This window comes from Ochotona princeps, chromosome 7 (genome assembly GCF_030435755.1).
Source record: "Ochotona princeps isolate mOchPri1 chromosome 7, mOchPri1.hap1, whole genome shotgun sequence".
NCBI lineage: Eukaryota > Metazoa > Chordata > Mammalia > Lagomorpha > Ochotonidae > Ochotona > Ochotona princeps.
Genome location: NC_080838.1, coordinates 47,718,376 through 47,741,725, shown reverse-complemented (window position 1 = coordinate 47,741,725; position 23,350 = coordinate 47,718,376). Strand labels below are relative to the sequence as shown.

Genomic DNA, 23,350 nt, shown 5'->3' with positions numbered 1-23,350 from the left:
GAGGGAAAAACCACAACCAGTAAACTTGCGACATTTTAACTTCCAAAATGGAGACAAATGTTTTATGTTTCATGTGTGCTTAGTGTTGCTCAAGTTCAGAGTTTGCCTTTGGTTGGCAATAGTAGGATATTAAATAAAATTTTACTCATATCTGTACATGAATTGTAAACTCAAATTAGTAAATCTTAAAAAATGTTGCTATATAAGCATATTTGACTCATTACTACTTTTTTTTAATTGTATCTTCTTGAAATTAGCTAGCCAAGATTGGAGAAAGCTTGTCCCCCTAACTGTATAAAGCCCATGAAATCATTTTGTCTGGCTCTGCAAAGCAGCTACAGGAGACCCTTAAAACGTAATCAATCTATAGCAGCAGCATTTTCTTTTAAGATTTAATTATTTTCGTTGGAAAGTCAGATATACAGGGAGGAGGAGAGACGGAGAGGAAGATCTTCTGTCCATTGATTCATTCCCCAAGTGGCTGCAACGGCTGGAGCTGTGCTGATCTGAAGCCAGGAGCCAGGAGCCTCCTCCGGGTCTCTCACATGGGTACGAAGTCCCAAGGCTTTTGGTCATCCTGGACTGCTTTCCCAGGCCACAGGCACAGAGCTGGATGGAAAGCAAGACTGCCAGGATTAGAACCGGCACCCATATGAGATCCCAGCACATTCAAGGGAAGGATTTTAGCAGCTAGGCTACTGTGCCGGGCCCTATAGCAAGATAATTTTTAAGCTGATAATATTGTGTGGCCTATCAATGTTATAAATATCCGAGTGGCGCTTGGCAAACAGAAGCTTCCCCAATGCTGCAAGCCTTGAAAATATACCTAGAATTTATCTTTATGCCTAAATGTCCGAATACTATTACAAAAAAATTGCTTTTGCTATTACCTTTTATTTGTGTTTCAACACTTTTTTTTCTATGAAAATGTCAGGCATAATTCATCATACTACTGTGACTTTATCAGCTTTTTTGCATGAGAAAATATGTCGAGTGCAGAGTTTGTACTTACCCTTTGTAATAACTAGTTCTCAATTTTAAAGGTTCTATTTGGTTCTTTCCTAAATGTCACACTTCTGCTTCTCTTTTTCGTTTGATGTGGGGATTCCCAGCTCATTCACTAGCCCATTTACTCAGGTGGAATTTTAAAATAATGAAGTTTATAAGTTACAGAAAGGAAAAGAATGGAGCCAAAATCTGTAGAGTGTTTACTAAGTTCTGGGCTTTGTGTTATATATATTCACATATATCAAATTATTTAATCTTCTCAACCACCCACAATAACATGTATGAGTTCAATGGTCCCAGCTTCAGATAAAGAGATAAAAACATCAGACCTACTTGCCCAAAGTTGTATAGCTCATAAGCATTAGAGGTGACACTGGAATCCAGGGGATCTCATCCTAAAGCAAGGTGCTTTCCATACCCTTTGCTGAGTGGCACTGTAACACTGTAATATGGTATTGAAGAACAGTAATTTGACAGAAGATATGTAGAAGGTGGCAGGGCTATAACACTGTCTCAGTCTAGTTCTGTGTTTTTGTTTTTGTTGTTGTTTTGCAGTCTGCACTATTAGGTGTGGTGAGTGCTATAAACCTGTTGTTCTGAACAATAAGTCAGTTTGTGTGGGTTACAATTGTTATTTTTATTTCCATGCATTGCCTTTTGAACAATTATATTCAAAGAACTCTTAACATTTTTCCTATTTGGAGGCAGGAATTTGGTAAAACAGTTAAGATGCTGCTGGGGATGCCTGTCTTCCATAGACGGTGCCTGGGCTCAAGTGCTGGTTCTGCTTTCTGTTCCAAGTCAGCAGGTCATGGCTCCCTGAGGGGAGACTGGGGCTGAGTCCCTGACTCCTGTCTATGGTCAGGTCCAGTCTCAGATGCTGTGGGCATTTGGGAAGTAGAACATGTAGCTGAAAGGTATCTTGGCTCTCTGTCTCTCGCTTTCTGTCTTTCTTATTATTATTCATCTCTTTCCCTGTGTCTTTCAAATAAAACAAAAAAGAAAAAGAAAAATGGCAGTAAAAGGAAGCAGGACATGTCTCTGGTTACTAAGCTTTCTGCTGCTACCCTCCCTTATTTGAGTTTGAGTGTTTAAATTTGCAGGATATTAGAACTGGAAGGGAGCTGGGGGACTGCTGTAACTTTTCTTTTATACAAAAAAGAAATAGGTCTAGTGAGAAATGCTGAAGCAAAAATTAGCATGTCTTCTCCTCCGGTTGCTTCCTAAATAATCTGTTTCTTCAAAGTTTGATTTATACTTGTGAACTCTCAACCCACAGCAGCGAATAGCATTTCACAAGCCTTTGAGGTTGCCATGGTGATTGTACTGAGGCTGAAGATAATTATGGTGTAATGAGTAAACACATGAATTCCCCATGCAGTTTCTGGCCCTTGGCATTTGCCAGCTGTGTGTTCTGAGGCAAATTATGTAACCTCTCTGAATTTTAGTTTCATCATCTTGTAGAATTGAGCTGATGGCAATAGTTCGTACTTAATGCCTGATGAAGCTTGAGGGAAATTAGACTTGCAGAATATTTAGGATTCTTGGCTTAGTAAAAGTCAATGTTACTGTTATCTAATAAATCTCTTTTTATAATCATCAATTCCATCAGATTCGATACAAGAGCTGTACATCCTTCAGGATATTATGAAACATAGTTCAAGAACAACTGATTTATGTTTGTCTAATGCTTGTGATGTCACCTTCAAGTTTTAATCCTACTCCATATGATTAAATCTACTACTCCATGGTAGATTCATAGAAATGGCAGAATCAAGGAAATCCTCCAAGAAGCGTGACCTGGATTTTTTGACCTGTGCTGGCTAATGGCTCTATTACTCCACCTCAATGTATTTCTTCCTGTGAGCCTAGGAATAAGACTAACAGCTTGTTCATTTCAAAATGAACGAGCAAGGGTTAAGTTCTGTTTGCAGAGAAGGAAGGGAAATGATCTCAAATGTTCCTACTGCCATCTCCTTCTCAGAAAATCACTTCCAATTGTCAGGAGACAGCAGCCCATCATGCCAGTTTGTTCTCTGCACTAATGGAACGTGTGGAACGGGTCTTGTTTTTATTCAACAGAAATATATATATCAAGTGTCAACTGTGAGATGGACAGGAATCAGATCTAATTCGTTCCCTTACATACCTTACAGGCCAGATGGAGAACTGGATGGGTAAACACTGGCCAACTATATAAAACTAAGCGTTTATAATCAAGTATTTCCCTGTAGGATCTGTCTGTGCTCCAGATACCAACCCAGTGCCTGAGGCTTGTTCTTTTTTTTATTATTATTAATTACATTGCATTATGTGACAGTTTCATAGGCTCTGTGTTTCCCCCAACCCCTCCCCATGGTGGATTCTTCCACCTTGTTGCAGTATTACAATTCAAATTCAATCAAGATTCTTTCTTTGCAAACTTATACCAAGCATAGAGTCCAGCATCTTATTGTCCAGATAAGTTGAACAGTTTCTTGGTGTGACCATCTCTGGTCTGAAGGTAGAGCTGGCAGAATATCATCCCAATCAATTAAGAGTCCCAACATAACATCAACAACAATTTACAACATTATGGAATTGACATGGTTTTGAATAACCAATATGTTAAAAAAAACTGCAAGTTCTTAGGTACATCCTGTGATTAGCTCATTGATAATTCAATTTTAATTTATATACAGAACTGGCTGCTATACCCCTTAAAATGGCTATAGGGTACTACTCAGCTATCTCGTGTCTATTTCCATTTTAGTATTTAGCCGTTTGTAGTGTTGTTGCTGAACTTGGGGGATTTTAGGGTAGTCTAAACTGGCTTATAACTCTAACAAGACATTTGTCGACAATTAAGGTGCAGAACATTTTTTAGGAAGGGTGTGCAGAGAAATCTTCAATACCATGGTGAGGAGTGACTAATCTTTGTGTCCCACCTAGTAAGGTATGAGTAAATCCATGCTAGCTCTTTCCTGTCTGATTCTAAGCTTTACTACTTGTTTGTCTATTTATTCTGGTTTTTTTTTTTCAGTTTGTATGTTTGTTTGATTTGAGGGATTTCCGGAGCGATCCTGATGGTCACTGCGAGTGAGGGTGGGGGTCCAGAGCCAGAACCAGGCCAGGACCAGAGAAAGCAATCCTCCCTGGTCCCGAAGGATGTTTATTATTCCTCTGTTTCTGCGGACCGCTCAGGGCTTCTGGTTGTCGTTCCGATGACGTTGGTTTCTGGTAGTATTTGGACTTCTTCCATCCCCTGCGGAAGCTCCGGCTGGGGGTGGGTGACCTCAGAGTTCTTGGCCTCCGAGGGCACTCCAATTACCCGTGGCTGAGGCTTGTTCTTAACTTTTTTCTGAACTCCTGCTGGAATACAGGAGTCTGTGGGGGCAATCATACTATTGCATACATAGCTGCAGGTGTGGCACTTACGCATACCTGAGTTACTGTTCAATCAAGAAAAATGGGAAGGCCCGCATTGCTCTACCTCTGACCATCTCAAAAATATCCCCTAGCTCAGTGTGTGCCAGATCAGGTTTCACATGAAAGGCAGGAAACAGAAGCTACCTTCATTAGCTCAGAAGCTGAAGTGAAACTGGCAGCCAAGTTTCCAAGCTGTGTGGTGGGTGATCTTCCTCCCTCTTCTTCCTCTTCCACCTCTGCCTCCACTTGTCACTTATCTGAGTTTTCCAACCAAATCCTGGAGTTCTGCTCTGAAGATCACAAACGCAGAGCTGTGGTGCTGTTTTGGTTCTTGGGGGTTGGGGAGAATTAATAATGAGTCTGCATCAGCAACTTATAAGTTCCTTTTGATTGCTAATAACAAAAACCAACTCTGGCCAGTTGAGGGAGAAACAAAGAGGAATCGAGTTTTCTAGAAGGATGTTAATACATCCTTCCAGAATTCAAGGGGAAATGGAACAAACAAGCGACAATAAGGAATCAGCTCAGTAATCATGGCAACTCTGGGACTTTCAGTAAATGAAAATGCTTGCCTTGAGCCAGTTCTGAACATGTAAAAAATGTCCCTCCACTGAGAGTTCCTGAAAGCAGGTTGCATGTCACAGACAGGAGATGACTGACAACTTCACGTAGCTCAGCAACTGAGGTTGGTGAACCCTCTCTCCAGATGTTAGTCAGTGAATGCTCGGGAAGTGATCTGAGTGTGGCCTGAGGTGGGGAGTCCAGCAGGGATGAGGGCACTTCTCTGAGTCCTGGGAGTGGGCAGTGTCCAGAGAAGAGGAAATCGCTGTAAGCTCCACAGCCAGAAGCCTGTCTGTTGGCTCTTTCTGGGGCAAGAACAATCAGCTAAAAGGATCTGCCAGATTTTTATCATTTTATGAGGTCAGTTCTGGCCATTGCGGCTACTTGGGGAATAAACCAGCAAATGAAAGATCTTTCTCTCTTTCTCTCCTTCTCTCTGTGGATCTGCCTTTCCAATCACTTGTTATTTAGTGATGAACACAGTCTTGTGAATCACGAGAGCATAATTATTCCCAGTACTCAGGGGAGGATCCAGCAGACACTTACAACCGAGGTGCACTGTCAGCTGGGCCAGCGATGGCAGCAGTTCCAAGTTAAGCCCGCACTGCTTGCACATGCCATGCTCTGTCCAACAGCAGCTGATGGCAGCCCCTTGTCAGAGCTCTTTTTCCAGGGCATGTCACAGAGGAGCTGGCCTAAACCTCTCCATGCGTGTGCAGTGGCACTGCAGTACACACACAGCCCTGAATCTGCACAGCAGCTGCCCTGGATTGAGGTGTCGCCACTTTCGTTCTGACTGAGCAACTGTAACCAGCCCTTTCTCCTTATATGACTGGATCTGTTCTCATGAAAAGATCTCATTGACAAGAGAGTTTAGTCAATGTAACAGAGGCATGGGGGCCTCTGAAACTGCTTAAGCTGTTTTTCATGGTAAGCTTCCCCTATGTAGATATAAAACTGGACAGAGCACGAGATGGGGGCTCACTGTTCTCTGGCTTCACCATCAGAGGTCCTCTTTTGGCCTTTCTCAATGGACCTCTTCATTCTACAGCCCCACATTATTGGGGCCTTGGTATCACAAGCTGCAGTTCTGATTGTGCAGTCAGACACTGTATGGATTCAAATATCATCAGACAACTTTTGTGTAGACTAATAATCTAGTACTAATGTCATGAATATTAAGCTTTAATTTTTGTTTTTGCTAAAAAGGAGGTATTTTTTCTTTTCTTGTTTTCTACCTTTGCTTTAATTCAGGATCTAAACTTCTGTCAACTTTTAAAGCACCTTTTCAAGGAAGCTGTCCCTGATCACTCATGTCAAATATTACTCTCATCTAGCTGCATCCTTTTCATATATATATATATGTATATATATATATGAATGATTGTATTTGAAAAGCAGAGTTACACAGAGAGAAGGAAATGTATAAAGAAAAAATCTTCCATTTGCTGGTTCACACCCCAATGGCCAGGGGGCCAGGGGAGGAACTTGGTCTCCAACATGGGTGGCAATGGCCCAAGCCTACTTTCCCAGGCACATTAGCAGGGAGCTGGATAGGAAATGGAGCAGCCTGGACTTGAACTGGTGACCATATGGGATATGGGGACTTCAGATGGCAGCTTAAGCTTTTACACTACAAGGCCAATTCCACCCTTTTCAGTCTGTATCTCTTTTCCCTGCTCTAAGCATTGTTCCATAGCACTGTTTGCACCTAACACACCATCTGATCTTTTCTGGCCTGTTCTTTTCTTTTTCTTTCCCATTTATTTTTTAGTTGTCTCACCAAGAACATAAGCTATATGACAGCAAGTGTTGTAGCTCTAGCTAAGTGCCTGGATTTTCCAAATCTCCTCTGTGTCAGATATACAACACTAGACTTGCCATATAAAAAAATCTGTGAAATAAAACTAGAAACTAGAGCATGGGAGAAAGAAACCAACACATACTGGCTTTTTTTTTTTTTTTTTTTTTTTGGTCAAAGTTTCTAATTTCTGATTGACTGGCTAGGGGGAGGGTTAGAAGGGAAATGTCCTCAGTGTTGTCTCAGAAGTACTCCGTGCCTTTGAAAAAAGTTCCCAAGCTTCTTGACCTGAGCCCTTCAGCTGTCAAGCCCCTCTTTTCCACTTCCCAGATGGAGATGGAGATGACCAAACAGGCACCCCTCGGTACCTCTCGTGTTCACCCAAGGAAACTGAAGGCCTTCTTGAGTCAATTTTAATTGGATGGTGACAGAGAGCGATGAAGGCAGTGAGTCCAGTGTTTTGAGCTCTATTGATTCGTAATAAGGTTGTTCTAAAACTGGCAACAAGTCAGAGCAGTGGAAGAGACTGCCTCTCTCTGGGCCTGTGTTCAACTTGGTTCTCTTGGTTTTTGTCAAGCCCATTTGGAAGGCTTGCAGATTTCACACGGGGACCGTTTCAACTGTTAACATCTCTAGAATACTTTCCTAATTCTTTCTACAGAAAGGTTCACGAGGGTCTCCCACAAGCTGTGGCCAGATGTGGCTCACGTTGGCGCCATGAGTCTCCTCATCATGGCCTTGTGGGTGACTGTATCTGTTAGTGGTTCTGAACACTACAAGACCAAAAGTGGTCTTTCACTTTTTCTATCTGAGAGTCCAGCATAAGTTCCTGGCACAAGTTGGTATTCAATAAATGTTGAGAAAACAAAGCAGGAAATATGTGAAAAGCTCAAGAGTCTTTACTATCCACGTGCAGCTGTCCAGTTAGCATTGGACTTTCCTTCTGCAGATACTCTTTGATCCTTTATCTTTTTGTCTTCATTTAGGTAATCTGATTGTTCTGAAACATCCCTATCCAAGACAAGTGGAAGAACCTTCCATTTATGAATCTGTCCGCGTTCACACAGCAATGCAAACGGGAAGAACAGAGAGTGACCTTGTACCTACTGCACCTTCCGTAAGTGACCATCAACTTGACCACAGGCTCTCATTTCATCAACCATAAAGTGCAATAAGAGTTAGTCCCTTTAGTCATATCTCAAGTGTAACTTAGCATATAAAAGTTGAAAAGTAACATAAGGTTCCACCTCTTACTCAATCTCTTTTGTGCAGGGTAAGTCATAAAAAGTACCATTCATTGGTGTGAAGATTTTAATTATTTCAAAAATGACACTTCAATCTCTGTCTTTAATTAAATATGCTCTTTGTCCAGTAGATGAGAGATGTTTGTTCCTGCCTAGTTGACTAAGCTGTTATTCATGGACAAGTTTTTTTTTTTTGTTTGTTTGGTTTTTTTTTAAGATTTATTCATTTTATTACGGCCAGATATACACAGAGGAGGAGAGACAGAGAGGAAGATCTCCCTTCCGATGATTCACTCCCCAAGTGAGCCGCAACGGGCCGGTGCGCGCCGATCCGAAGCCGGGAACCAGGAACCTCTTCCGGGTTTCCCACGCGGGTGCAGGGTCCCAAATCTTTGGGCCATCCTCGACTGCTTTCCCAGGCCACAAGCAGGGAGCTGGATGGGAAGTGGAGCTGCCGGGATTAGAACCGGCGCCCGTATAGGATCCCGGGCTTTCAAGGTGAGAACTTTAGCTGCTAGGCCATGCCGCCGGGCCCACAAGTTTTTTATATTAATAAAAACCAATTGTTTTGAGTTTTAGCAGGGAGAAAAAGAATTCTCTACTTTCACTGTGAAAATTTAAGGTGTAATCTTTCCTAGTGGGTTTGCCTTCCCTGACAGCAAATGCTTGCCCAGCAGGAGCCATTGGTAATTGAAGCTCTCCAGAAGCTCTCAGCTACGGAGCTCTGTGGGCATAGTCCTGAACAGCTTCCTCCCTGGCACCGCCTTCCTTTCAGTACTCTCAGGGGTCTTCTGTTATTGTATTTTCTTTGTTGAATATTCCTGGAAAAAGCCATCTAGATTTGCGCCGCTGATAAAGGGGACAATTCCCAAATGAAATACCAAGAATCAATTCTAGAGAGCAGTTATTCCACTTGAAAAATAATCACTTGAAAATACGCAGCTGTAAATTATTAAAATATGTGTGACCCTTTTTGTTCTCTGCAGTACTTTTGGCTACCCTACCACAAAAGAAGTCTTTGTAAAAAGCAGATCCACCCTATCATGTGTCTGCCCTCAGTTCTGCAGTGATGCCCTGGAAAGTCATGCTCACCTGGACCCTGCTTGCCCTCTTAAAACTCATCTCCTACTCCCCCCCAGGCTCATGCTGAGAAATCCACTTCTCTCCACAACGTACTTGTCTCTGAGCACTCCTGCTCCCTTCCCTGTATCTGAAATGCTAAGAAAACCATTGCTGGTCACCCAGTCCTCCAGACTATCATCAGAGGTCAGGGTGTTCCAGGAAGCTTTCATTGGCACCACTAGTTTCTATTTTCAATGCCTTCTAACCCAGCAGCTTCTGTTCACTTGTGTCTTGGATTGGTGATGCTGTGAGGTAGCCACCTGCACCTGTCTGTCCTCCTCAGCAGCTCTATGTGAAAGCCATGAGTTGCAGCTTGACTTTGTAGGTCTTTAGGCTAGCATGGTTCATGGCACAAATTAAACTTTGGTTTCTAGGGTACATATCCTCAAAAACAAAACTTTTGAAGTGTAGTTGAGAAAGTTTGGCTTTGTTAAATTTGGGGAAGGAGAACTAGCAAAGGATAGGAAGGCAAGAAAAGAAATAGCTCAAAGTCAGCAGGACCACTGAACAAACCAAGACCTAACATTTAACCAGTTTTTCCCCTTCAGCCCATCTCTTAGTGCTCTCATTACCCATCCTTAACCTACCACCAGTCACTTCAGTATCTTGTTCATCAGCCCTCTTAGCATAACTCCACAAGCTCCTCTGTTACACCTCCCTTCGAGATCCACTGAAGGTCATCAAATTCTGTGCTTCCTTTATCAGTAGTAAAATGCAGAGACAGTTAACGCTGAATTTGTCAGGTTCCTTACAAGCACAAGGTGTGGTATATTTGAGTAGAAATCAGCCTCTTTATAGCAAATGCTGGAAGCCTTGTTACTTATCTGCTTTATGTGGCAGAGACATCCACCTACCCCAAAGGATTTAAATGTGGCATTAAACGGAAAGGTCTGTATTATAACGGGGTTTTAAAAATAGTGGTTGAGGATGATGAGATTTACAGTATCGTGAGAAACTGATGAACTTCACAGTGCTTTAGTATGGACACCACACACTGAACAATACCAACAACAACAACAACTGTAAAGGCTTTTCAGCAGATTCTGAAATGTCTCTGCTTACTCCTTGCAATGAAATTCTCAATGGCTGTACCAGCAGGGCTGGGGAAAGAGTTCAGATCTCCCTGCTCACCCCAGATGGCCACATGGTGCTGTACTTCCATCTCTAGTCTGTGAACATTGAGGTCTTTCAGTGGTTTGCTTTGTCTTTGTCTTTCATACCTTCTACTAGTGGAAGAGATTTAAGTCCTATTTATAGGAAAAAGAACTTGCTCGAAGTGAAAATGAAAGATGTCCTATTGCCTGTAATGTAGATGATTGCCCAAACAGTTAACATCCTTTGGCAACTACCTTTGGGGAAGTTATAAAAATGCATTTTTGGTTTTGTTTTTAAGACCTATTTAATTTTATTGTAAAGGCAGATTTACAGAGAGAAGGAGAGACAGAAAGATCCTCCATCTGGTGGTTCATTCTCCAAATGGCCACAATGACAAGAACTGAGCCGAACCAGAACCAGGAGCTGCTTCCAGTCTTCCATGCAGGTGCAGGGTCCCAAGGGCCAACCTCTACTGGTTTCCCAGGCCATGAATAGAGAGCTGGATGGGAAGTGGAACAACCAGAACACAAGCTAGTTCCCTTATGGCATGCTGGTGCTACAGGGCAGAGGATTAACTTGCTGTGCCACCTTGTTGGCCCCAGGATTATTTCTATAGGGAGGTAAGAGTTTCTGCTCAGCTGTTTGAAAGTGTTGAAATGGAACCAGTATTTTAGAATAATAGGTAAATCTACCACCTATGTTGTCAGCATCCCATATGGGTACCAGGTTGTGTCCTGGCTGCTCCATTTCCAATCCAGCTCCCTGTCTAAGGGCATGGGCATAACAACAGAAATAGCTAGAGCTACATCTGTGTCTCCCATGTGTATGGCAAGAACCCAAGAAACAGAGCAGCTGGGACTCAAACTAGGGCTCCAATATGGAGTGTCAGCATTACAAACAGTAGTTTAATCTGATGTGCTGCAACACCAATCCTTTAATCCTTTATTTTTAACCATTTGTGTTGTTTCCAATTTTTAAATTCCTCTAAATATCATTCCTATAATGGATCATAGATTTTTTTAAGGGATAAATTACTATGTGGTTACTTAAGGGTCAGGCATTGTTATACATTACACCCAAAGCCCACACAGAATGTTGGTTCAAGTCCCAGTTTCTCTGCTCCCAATCCAGTATCCTGCTAATCTATCCTGGGAGGCAGCAGGTGACTAAAATGCTTGGGTCCCTGCCACCCTTGGGGGATACCAGGAAGGAGTTCCAGATTCCTGGCTTCAGCCAGGCTCAACCCCTGATGCTATGCCATTTGGGAACTAAACCAGTAGATGGAATATATTTCTCTTTCTTTCATTCTCTCTTTCAGATAAACAGATGAATATACTTTTAAAACAAATTTTAACTCTTACATCCTGACACCTTGCATAAAATTAATATTTTTAGGTCTTTCATGTATAGCCTTTCATTCACAAAAACCTTAGAAAAAAATATCAGACTCCAGTATATTGTTTAAATGGAGGTGAGATCAAATGGGCAGCATTATTCATTCGAGTTCAATGACTAACTCTATTGAGGCCTTTAATATAGCCATTTGCTCATAATTAGTTAACCTGCAATAATGCTAATGTTAACTTTTGCTATTTTCACAATGCCTAGTCAATCACTTCAATTTCTTTAGCATCCAAACACATAAAATTGATTTGATATGACATAAAACTCATCAATATTGTTCATTTTACTTAAATAAACATTATGGAGGTTCACCCTTGCTTTTTTGCTGTAAGAATTTTGAAAGTGGTTACATTTTATTTCTCGCTTAAACTCTTTCCACTGAAGCAGCAGCAGCTTTTGTTTTGTTTTATGTTGTTCTGTTTGCAGTTAGAATCCACCTCAGTAAAAACAAAAAACAAAACAAAACAAAACAAAAAAACAAAAACAAAAAAACTGGAAATTCCCATGGAAAGACCCATGGTGTTTGTTAGTCAAGTCATTTTCCAATTTCTATTTACTTTTTTCTTGCAAAATTTACTATGATATCATAGTAGACCAAAAAATTCTATTAGGCCCCAATTTTTTCATATTTTGTGAAATTGCATATTTTCCACTCTAGGGTCTTGTCTTAGATTCTATTCACACAAGTTCCTCCACCCTTCTGCTAGCTAAGGGTGTGATGTAATGATTACCTATTAGTGATAAACAACTTAGAAGAAAAAACACATCCTCATTTCAAATTCCTTTTGGATAAATCAGATATAAGTACATCTACACCCCCTGGAAGTCTGTATTATGGATCTCACAAGAAAGCTTACAAAAGGCAGGAGTGGAAGTAGAGTTGGGACAAGGGGGGGAGTCTAACATAGGAAGAGGAATTACATGACAAAATGACAGAAATGTGGAAATACTGTTGCTAAGGTTTCCTCTTTAAATTCACAAGGCTGGGTGGGCATTTAGCCTTAACAGTTAAAACGCCAGCTGAGCTATCTGGGTCTCTTTTCAGAATATGTGGGTTCAATGCCTGGTTCTAACCTTGACTCCAGTTTCCTGCTACTGCAGACCCTGTGAGGGAGCCAGTGATGGCTCAAGTAGTTGGGTTCCTGTCTCCCATAGGGACATGTGGCCTGAGTTTCTGGTTACTGGCTTGGGTTGAGCCCATTCCTGGCTTTTTTAGACGTTTGGAGGGTGAGTTCGCAAATACCAGCCTTTTCTCTCTCTCCTCCCTCCCTTTTGTCCCAACCTCCTGTAGCGTCTCTCCATCTCAAACAAACAAACAAACAAACAAACAAGTTATTAGGATAATACAGACTGTGGAGAGCCCTGAATTAAAAAAAATATTTTTACTTTTCTTATCCCACTTTCTCAAATGTATTAACTGTAGATGTGTGTGTATATGCATGTTTATGGGCTCACATCCCTGTAGTATTTGAAGAAGCTGTGTTTCACATATCACACAGACAAATGCTAACTTCTGGGAGGGAAGTGATGGGGTTAATAGTTGGTAAAAGGCTAACCTGGGCAGAGAGAGCCTCTCCACTTGTTGTCCAATGGTACGTATTGACAGCAGCCAACGCAGTCTGAAGCTGTTCCCTGAGCCCATGGGTGATTTTCTGCTATGTGGGAGAAGAGTGAGAGGTGGCCGTTTGAGGATCAAAGACAAACTTTGTTCATTTTGAATGAGCCAGAAATAGGAAGACAGATCTCACACTCTGATGATTCTTGACTTTGTGCTTCTGTTTTTTGTTTGTCTGTTTGTTTGTTTTTCCAGCTGGGCACCAAAGAAGGCTATCTCACCAAACAGGGCGGCCTGGTGAAGGTAAGAAAGTGTGGCTTGACTCAGACACCAAGAGAAAGAAGGCATCAGGCATTTTGACATCATCTTCAGAATTCTTTTCCTTTTTTTAAAGTTTAGTTGCCTGCTCATTTTGACCTACTTATAACATTAACCTCTTTCAAGATTCATTTTTATGGCTCCTTCATTAAAATTCTGGATCATGACTTGACCCTTCTGTGGCAAAGCCATGTATGAGTAACCTAAAGCTCATTTATAGTCAAGAAAGCACCACCGTTGTCACAGAATGATTAAAGGGGAAGGCAGCAATTAAATCTATAGAACATTTCTTTATTTTTTTAAAACAAAGATGTCAGCAGCATGAAAAATGTTTACCTAAAGGAACTCCCCCCTTGCTCAAATTCCTGGCATTAGGGGATAGTGTGGTGGTGTACAACCAATCCTTCGTCCGCAGTGCCGGCATTCCATATGGGTGCTGGTTCAAGTCCCAGTTGCTCCACTTTTCCATCCAGCTCCCTACTTTACGGGCTGGGAAGGCAGCAGAGGAAGCCGGTGATGGCTCAGCTGGGTCCTTGTCACTCTTATAGGAGACCTGGATTGAAAAGAAACAGAGTAACTTGAAAAGTACAATCACACCAAAGCAAGACCCAGGGTTATTCAGGGTTTTAAAGTCCCAAACTATGTTTTCTTTGGGATTTTGCAACAAGTTTATTAATACCATGAATTTTTAGAAAAGATTTATTTATGCTGAAAGAGTTACAAAGAGAGAGAAAGACAGAGAGATCTTCCATCCACTGGTTTGCTGCCCAAATGGCCACAGTGGACAGAGCTGAGCTGATTTGAAGCCAGGAGTTTCTTCTCAGTCTCCTGTATGGGTTCAGGGACCTAAGGACTTGTGCTGAAACAGCTAGGACTGGGCCAGGTTGAAGCCAGGAACCGGGAGCTTCTTCCATGTTTCTCACATGGGTGGGAGGGACGCAGGTACTTGGATCATCTTCAGCTGCTTTACCAAGATCTGGATGGTAAGTGGAGCTGCCAGGACATGAACCTGCACCCATTTGGGATGCCAGCATCACAGCTTTACATGGTGCAGCACAATGCTGACCCCATAAAATCATCTTAATTTTAATAGATATGTTGGCATTTTTGTTCCTTAGAAATAACACAGAATGTGTTTCTAGCTGATTGTATCTAGCTGTTCTGAAACTTAAAAGAATATTGATTGTTTAATTCTAATTGCATTCCTACCTTTTAAACCTATTGTGTTGTTTTGTTTCTCAGACCTGGAAAACAAGATGGTTCACTTTACACAGGAATGAACTGAAATACTTCAAAGACCAGATGGTGAGTAGTGCGATAAAATTTTTCCTCTGCAAAGAGCAGCTGACTGCATGAAAGCCACATCTACCTTTGAAATCCCTGCAAACCTCCTCCGCATCCAGCCCAAGCACACAACCAGTGGCTGCGGGGATGAGCCCTGACTGCTGAGATGGGGGCAGTGCGTGGGCCAAGACTGCAAGTGCAGCTTCTCAGGACACAGCCTTCCCGCTGTCCAGAGCAATGGAATTGTTCTCATGCCATAGTTTGTTAATCTTCTCTGCAGTAATTTCTCATTACTAAACATAAGTTCATTTCATATAGCCAACTTCAAATTATTTCATTTGGGGGGCTGGGGTTGTGACAATAGCAGGTCAAGCTGCTATCTGCAATGCTGGCATCCTGTATGGATGCCTGTTCATGTCCTGGCTGCTCTACTTCCAAGTCAGCTCCCTGCTGATGACCTGAAAAAAGTGGCAGAGGATGGTTCAGTTGTGTGAGCCTCTGCACCCAGGTGAGTGCCTGGATGAAGCTCTGTGCTTCTGGCTTCGGCCTGGCGCATTTCTGGCCATTACAACCATCTGTGGGTGTCTGTAATCAACAGCACTTGAAAGATATCTCTTTCAGTCTCTCCCTCTTTCCCCTACTCTGACTTTCAAATAAGTAAATATTCAAAAATCATTTCATTTCATATTGCTTTCCTAATAGAAAATGTCTGAGAAAGTACATATTTCAAGATATGAGAGGAAAAAAATGTTTCCTATACATGTATTAAAATCTATCTCCTTGTCATGACTGGATATGAACAGTACTACTGCAACAAGGCAGAGGAATCCATCATGGGGGGAGGGGGCATGTGGAGGGGTTGGGGGAATCCCAGAGCCTATGAATCTGTGTCATAAAATGAAATGAAATTAAAAAAAAAGAAGAAGAAGAAGAAGAAGCAATAGTGGTCCCTGAGCAGGCACTGGAACAAAGTTGCTAACCTTTGAAAAACAAAAAGCAACCAGAATCTGTGTATGAGGCCTACAGACATAATCGAAGGGATTTGAGAGTATCTGGGTAAGGCACAAGTAATGTTCACTACACTTGTTAATAAATCACTTTCCTACTAAAACAGCCTAGAGTGGAAGACACTATTTGCAGCGAAAAAAAAAAAAAAAAAAAAAAAAAGCAACTAGATGTACCACCCAGGAAAAAAGTGATCTAAATTGTTAAAACTATAAAATAACAATTCAGATTTCAAATATATTTACACCTTAAAATATAGATGGGTTTCTAAAAAAAAAAAATCTATCTCCTCCAAATGTAAATGGATAAAGGCAATCTTTATTTGAAAGGTAGAGTCAGAGACAAGAGAGGTCTTCCATCAACCAGCTCACTTTCCGGATGGCTGCAATGGCCAGGGCTGGGCCAGCCTGATGCTGGGATCCTGGAACTCCAGGCACTCAAGCACTTGAACCTTCCTTGGCTGCTTTCCCAGGCACGTTAGCAGGCAGCTGGCTGGGAAGTGGAGCTGCTGAGACTCCAACAAGCACTCATACGGGATGCCAGCATCACAGACACCTATGCAACAATGCCAGGTCCCATGAGCTCTTATTAATGCCAAGCCTCATGAAAGCCTAATTAAAAACCAGTGTGACTCCCCTTGGTGAGGCTCTGCTATGGTCAGTCCTCACAGGCAAAGCAGTTGCCGATTGAGTTGCACAGACAGGGAACAAGTGATGGGCAGATTCGTGTGGTTTTTATAATGACGTATGTTGCCTTTTGGTTTTCTCTTTAAAGTCCTCGGACCCAATTAGGATTCTAAACCTAACGGAATGTTCAGCTGTGCAATTTGATTATTCACAGGAAAGGGTAAACTGCTTTTGGTAAGTTGCTATTGTTTTTATTCATGTATATATATCAAGGAAGTGTATTTAAAAGTTCTTCCCAGATACTTCCTTTAGCTATGGAATAAAAACACTATGTCTAAAGGTGTACACGTGTTGGGCTGAGGGATGTTTGAACATCACACAGGGCTTCCACGGTAGGGATGCTTTAGACAGAGTGCCACATCCCTCATTTACAGTGGCTCCAAAAGGTAGATCAGCTGGTTTCAAGCTGTGCACTGAGTGAGTATGACTCACAGAAGAGGCTCTGGAAGCTTTACTTCTTTTTCTCTCTAATTTTATATCACTTTGTACTATCATTTCTAGCAGAAGGAGGGAGGGGTGGGGTAAGGGACAAAGAGTGGGACCACTCACCTGCTGGGTCACTCCTCCACTGCCTGGGGACCAGGTATCCCATGTCAGGGGGCAGGAACAGCATTACTAGAGCCGTCACATCTGCCACTCAAGGTCTGCCTTAGCAGGAAGCTGAAGTCAGGAGCCAGAGGTGGGTGTTGAATGCGGGCACTTTGGTCTGAGACACAAATATTTTAAATACTGGGTCATGTACCTACCACGTAACTTTTAAACTTCGTCAAACATACCATCTGTCTGGATGCATCAACTATTACTATTCAGCCATATTTGCTCTATCTCTATCTCGCCCACCTTTTCTCTTTTTGAACCAGTTAAACTATAGACACCATGGCACTTCATCCTGAAGACTGGACTATGTAGCTCCTATGAATAAAAATATAATCTATAGCACCACCATGCTATTATTACCCCCTGAGAAAATGAACATGAATTCTGTACTAGCAACCAACAATGGATTTCTTTTTAAATGCACATGGAGTTTCCATGTGAGTTGACACAAGTGTATTTTTCTCTTATAACAACAACAACAACAAAAATGAGAGGTGGGTAGCTACACAGTTAAGTTCAGCATCTGCACTTGTCTTGGTCTTTGCTCATATTACAGGATGCACATGCTGTCCCACCTTCTACCTCAGGCTTTCATGTAACGCACAAAGAAACATGTAGGAATGGTATTCGTCATGTTGTCTCCTTTTTCTCAGCAAAGCTATTGTTTCCCCAGATACTCTCCTATCAAACTCTGCTTTATTGCTCATTGGCCACAATGGAGTGCCTTGGCCATCCCTGGACACAAAGGAGACTAGAAATGGCAATAGTATAATCATAATGGGCTTAAACTAATTAGGACTCATTGCCTGGGGCCCTGTTAGCAAGAATAGAGGGGGAATTTTCGGTATTAATGGGCAATTAATAATCTTTCCCACAGAGAGTACAAAACAAGGACGATTGCAGACACCAGCTACACACACTGTGTGCACCACGTAAGGGTCTCTCCTACCCCTGCTGCTGTTGGCTCAGCCCTCAACTGGCCCTGACGTCAGGATTACACCTTCTACACACAGGGACTTCCCTCCTATGGCTTCAATATTGTTCACTGACTTCAACAACATGCTCTGCTTAGGATTTAGGAACTAGAGACCCTTCTGAATTTCAATTCAAAACTTTTATTTTTTTCACCTACAAAAGGAAAAATGTTTTTAGTTTTTGCTCCTTTAGTTCTCAAATGTCAGTGCAGACAGGAGAATGAACAAGATAAATGTTTGTGCTGACCTTGTCATTCAAATGATTTTGGCTAAAATATATACTCCGAGACAAACAAACAAAAAAAAAGCCGTTTCCCTGGGAAAGTTCATCTTCCCTCCAACAGAATGACATATGGACAGAGATGGGAATAGCTCCTGGGTACAGAGTTGTATTGTTTATGTTTCCTATCCTAAAGACTCAGCAATGACCACATACACCTGAGCCAGGTATTCTCACGGAAGTCGAGTAACACAAGCAAGTTCATTCAGCAAACCCTTATCTGTCCAACTTATTCCTTGACTCCTAGAACAAGATCTGAGTTATTTGAGAAATCACCTGAATAAACAGAAAAGCACTGGAGTCAGCCCAGCACACACACACACACACACACACACACACACACACACACACACAGAGAGAGCAAAGGGTGTTTGGTGTGCAGGACATGTTTTGCTCTTTGAAGTCCCATTACAGAATATTAATCTGGCCTGCCAATGATACTAAGAATCCATGACTCCCTCAATATTCAGTTTGCTGTCAGGTGTAGCTCCATATATCCCAATTCATCATATTAAACTGTATTGTTTTTCTAAGGACTGTTATATATTCAGTTAATAATACATAGAAGTAACTATCCTGAGTGTCTTCCATTCTTTCTTTTGTCTTGCCAGCTTAGTGTTTCCATTCAGGACATTTTACCTCTGTGCAAAGACAGGAGTAGAAGCTGATGAATGGATCAAGATATTACGCTGGAAACTGGTGAGTTAAAAGTATTCAGATGCTTAGCATTGAGAAATAGCAGGTTGATCATTTCAGGCATATTTCTGTTGAGTCAGAAGATGCCCAAGACAGATAATCTTTGGGGCTTGCAGAAGAATCTGCTTGTTCCTTTAGGAGTTGAGACGAGATGGAGCCAGGGTTGTGAAAAAGGAAAGGATGGAGTGGCAGTCGGACACAGCCCTCGAACCTCAGCCCAGGGCCGAGGTAAGGGTTCCTTTATGGCACACAGGCTAGTGCAGTTTTGTGTGAGGCAGGACATGTGGTTTTGCAGAGGACTGCTGGCGTATTTCTCTGGTTGAAAACCTTTTAAAGCGCCAGAGAAGGAAGCTTGCCAGAGGAGCTCATTTCACTGTGTGTCACTTTGTGCAGAGCAGGGACAAAAGGCCGTTAACTGTATCTGCTTTCTAAAGCCCTCCTGGGAGAAGATGGACTGCTTATGTGCCTCAGTCCTTCTCTCTTCTTGTACGAGTTGTTCACTAAGAACTTGTCCTTAAAACTTACTACAATTTCTTATAAATGCTGTGTTGAAACCTTTGATGTTTCCAAAAAGTAAAGCATTTTTTCCCCTCTAATTGTTGGTTGTGAAATTATTTGATATTCACCCAGAACTGAGACCCTTGTTGAATATCGCTTCCTAGATTCTAGGATTTGTGCTTTTGGTTTTCCTTTTGAGTTAAGAACGAGAGAAATACAGAACTCATTTTGAAATTGTTCCAATGTATTTGTTATTCAGAGAGGAAAAATTTGAGGAAATGTTTTGCCATATGAAACCTTTGCTCAGATAGGAGTCAGTTTCTTAGTCCTATTTTGTGATTATCTAGGTGACACATAATCATTATAGAGAAATTAAAATAAAACATCTTTTAGGCTTTTCCCTGTGCAAAAATTTATTTGTAACCAAAATTTAGTCATTCTTTAGTGTTCTTTCCTGCTTACTCTACGTCATAATACAGTATGATCTTCTATCCATATCAATACTTTCAGATCTGTTGATTCAATGACTTGTATTGTGTGATGAATCTATATAAATATTAGAACAATTCCCAGTGTGTGTATGTTGCAAAAACATATTTCCTGAGAAAAATACAGAAAAACGTATTCAAACATGCAAGGGGACATCATTCCCTGGTTCTGACTGACTATACATCAGTCTGTCTTCTTTACTATTTAGAGAAAGTCAGATTTTTTCCTCAGTCACAATCACATGTTGTGTTCTTTGTTACAGTCACAGATCAGAAAACAGCTCGATCAAGGGGATGGTACGATCCGATCTCGGTCATTCATTTTTAAATAAAGCTTGCTCACCAAGGAACACCCTGGACTGCTCCCTGAGGCTGTGGTTCATCCAGGGCAGCCTCCCCATGAAAGTTGACAATGGACTTATTCAAAAACAAATCAGAAACAGATTCTGATTGGGACCCACATTCCATGTTGGTTGATTCATGGGAAATTTCTTCGTGCTATGTGGCTGTCTCTTTGGGAATCATGAAGAAACTGTTGGTCAGATAGGAATGAAACAAACCTCTACTCCCAGACTTGCCCACTCCTAGGGCATGTAAGAGAAAGGTCTTTGGTATTGTTCATCGTGGTCACCATGCTGGTTGGCATCCATGGCCTGGAATCCCACCGTGTGTCCTGGTCAGTCCTTTGATTCCCCAGGTTGTGCCAGGGGGATGTCTGGGAGCTTGGACTACTCTGAACACAGTCTGTAGAGATAGGAAACACCAAAAGTTGTTTTGAGGAGGAGGTTGTATTTTGCTTCCCCCTTTCTTTATATAAAAACAGTTTCCAAAAACGAAAACCAAAAGGATTTGCAGAATTAATTTTCTCTTTTTGATAGGACCAGGCATCCAGTGGGTCCTTCCCTTATGTGTAGGCTGGGGAAATTAAACACCCCATGCATGGGTAGTAGGACAATAAACATAAATGAAAGTACAATTTCAAAACATCTCCCCTAACCAGTTGGGAGAAATGTTTGGAAAAGTTCAAAACATAAATTGGGGAAGAGCAAGAAAGTAGTAAATAACTTGTAGTTACTATTACAATAGAGCTATACTACTATGGTACTATTGTAGTAGAGCTTTCAAGTCTTGATCTGACATATCTCCCAAATGGACCAAAACGTACTTCTAAAGAAGGTGAGCATGCTGCAGTGACCCCTGTCCCAGAATGCTCTGTGAAAGATGGCCCAAGTGATGTAGGAAACACCTTGTACTGAAATCACTAACTACTCTGTGCCTTGCTAAAGAGCAACTGCTGTTGCCAGTTGATGAAGTAACACTAAATTTCAAAAATATATGATAATGTGTTACATAGCCGTTTCAAATTAGAATTAAAAGGAGTGACACGGGGAGAATCAAAAATTGGAGTCCAGAGGTCATAAAAAGATTCTAACCCCTGCCATAATCTTTACTAATCTTTTTTTTTTAAGATAGAGGTTTAGAAGGAGATGAAAATGGATGGGGAACCAGAAAATGAAAAGATGATGGTGTCGAGCCATGATGTAACACTGCCCTCTCTGTCCCACAGAGCTTGTCAAATAAGATCCTTCTGTTATCGAAACTCCTAAGATTCAGAAAATATATTAGGTTGTTGTAAATTTCAATAAGATTCTTAGTGTATTTTTTATGTCTGTGTTGTATAGGATAAAGCAAATGTCAAGGAAAAATGTATTGTCAAGTGTAATGTTTTGTTTTCACAGAAACAAAGTATAGGTAATGTTATTTTTACTTTTTTTGTAAAATATATATGTATTTATATTTTTCCATTCTGTTTATGAAAAAAGCTGTATATGTAGGATTTTGCTATTAAAACATGTCAATATTTGCAATTTGAAAGAACTACAGATGTTTAAAATCACAAATAGCTAGGATACTTAGACTTTGAGACATGAAGATTAGGAGTTCTTAAAAATGGATAAGACAAGAAACACATATATGACAATGTACAAAAGTAAATATGTATGGCAAACACAAACATACATAAAGGGGCAAACACCATACAGCAGTGAATACGTCATGTGTATCCCAAGCTGGAGTACCTGGGTCTGAGTCCCAGCTCTGCTTCTGAGTCTAGCTTCTTGCTACCGTGTTCCTTGGGAGTCAGCAGGCAATGACCCAAATCCTTGGATCCCTCCCACTGATGTGGGAGTCCAAGACTGAGTTCCTGGCTCCTGCTTTGGCCTGGCCCAGTCCTAGCAGTCATGAGCATTTGGGAGTCTTGAACTAGCAGATGCAAAAACTTCTCTGTTAATCTACCATTTCAATAAATTGAGGACAGATAAAGAAAATTATTTTAAAGGAAGAACACAGAACTAGCAAATATGTGCTAGCAGGAAACAAAACTGACTGTTGTGGAGTTTTCCTGTGAAAAGGGCAAGTTACCAACTAGCCTAGTACACTGTGCAATGAGGACTAGGATGTATGTTGCACTTGTACAGTTTAGAGGCTGTGATTGCAGCTCCTGAGAAGAGCCTGGTGATGGGCCTTTGGATGCTTGTCTAAGTCCAAAGCAAGTGCAGATGCTTTGTGCTAACAACAAATTAGAATAGAGGATACGGGAGTAGCAAGTAAGTTCTCTGTGTCAAGTCTTGCCTCCTCACAGGCAAGTGCTTTTATCATCAAGACAGTATCAAGACAGAGCTACACTATTGGCAGTTAGTCTCCAAATTCCCTTGGGGAAATCCTGGCCACTGGAGCATGGTTCCCTCTGAATTATCGGAGTCACATGGAAGTGGAGTTGCATACCATGTCTTGGAACAATTTGCCCATATTCCAGTGTCACTGGCACTACAACCCTCAACTGGGCAGAATCCTTCTCTCTTCATGTGGCAGGCAACAGTGGGCCCGGTGTAATGGCTCAATGGCTAAATCCTCCCATTACAAGCGCCAGCATCCCATATGGGTGCCATTTCATGTCCCAGCTGCTCCAGTTTCCATCCAGCTCCCTGCCTGTGGCCTGGAAAAGCAGTAGAAGACAGCCCGAGACATTGGGACCCTGAACTGTCGTGGGAAACCCGGAAGAAGCTCCTGGCTCCTGGCTTTGAATTGGCTTAGCTCTGGCTGTTGTGACCATTTGGGGCACGAACCCAAATGGGGACGGAAGATCTTTCTCTCTGTCTCTCCTCTCCATAAATGATCTGATTTTCCAATTAAAAAAATAAGTCTTAAGAAAAAAAAATGTATGTTTCACACACAAGTGTGCAGGTTAGGGAGCTACACTGTGTCCTCATTTCAGTAGACAGCAAGAGAACAATTAGAAGGTGAGCATGCATCCCAGTCTCTCTACC

At 41.6% G+C, this 23,350-nt stretch overlaps 1 protein-coding gene across 1 annotated transcript in view; it reads left to right on the top strand.

Annotated features, from left to right (window-relative positions):
* The window catches only part of DAPP1 (dual adaptor of phosphotyrosine and 3-phosphoinositides 1), a 43,996-nt gene extending 22,094 nt beyond the window's left edge, over window positions 1-21,902 (top strand). Inside the window, exons 4-9 of the mRNA XM_058667006.1 lie at window positions 7,765-7,895; window positions 13,454-13,501; window positions 14,759-14,821; window positions 16,580-16,665; window positions 18,954-19,041; window positions 20,288-21,902. Coding sequence (XP_058522989.1) covers window positions 7,765-7,895; window positions 13,454-13,501; window positions 14,759-14,821; window positions 16,580-16,665; window positions 18,954-19,041; window positions 20,288-20,356 — 485 coding nt within the window. The 3' untranslated portion in view covers window positions 20,357-21,902. The remainder of the gene's footprint in view (window positions 1-7,764; window positions 7,896-13,453; window positions 13,502-14,758; window positions 14,822-16,579; window positions 16,666-18,953; window positions 19,042-20,287) is intronic.
* Window positions 21,903-23,350: the final 1,448 nt, after the last annotated feature.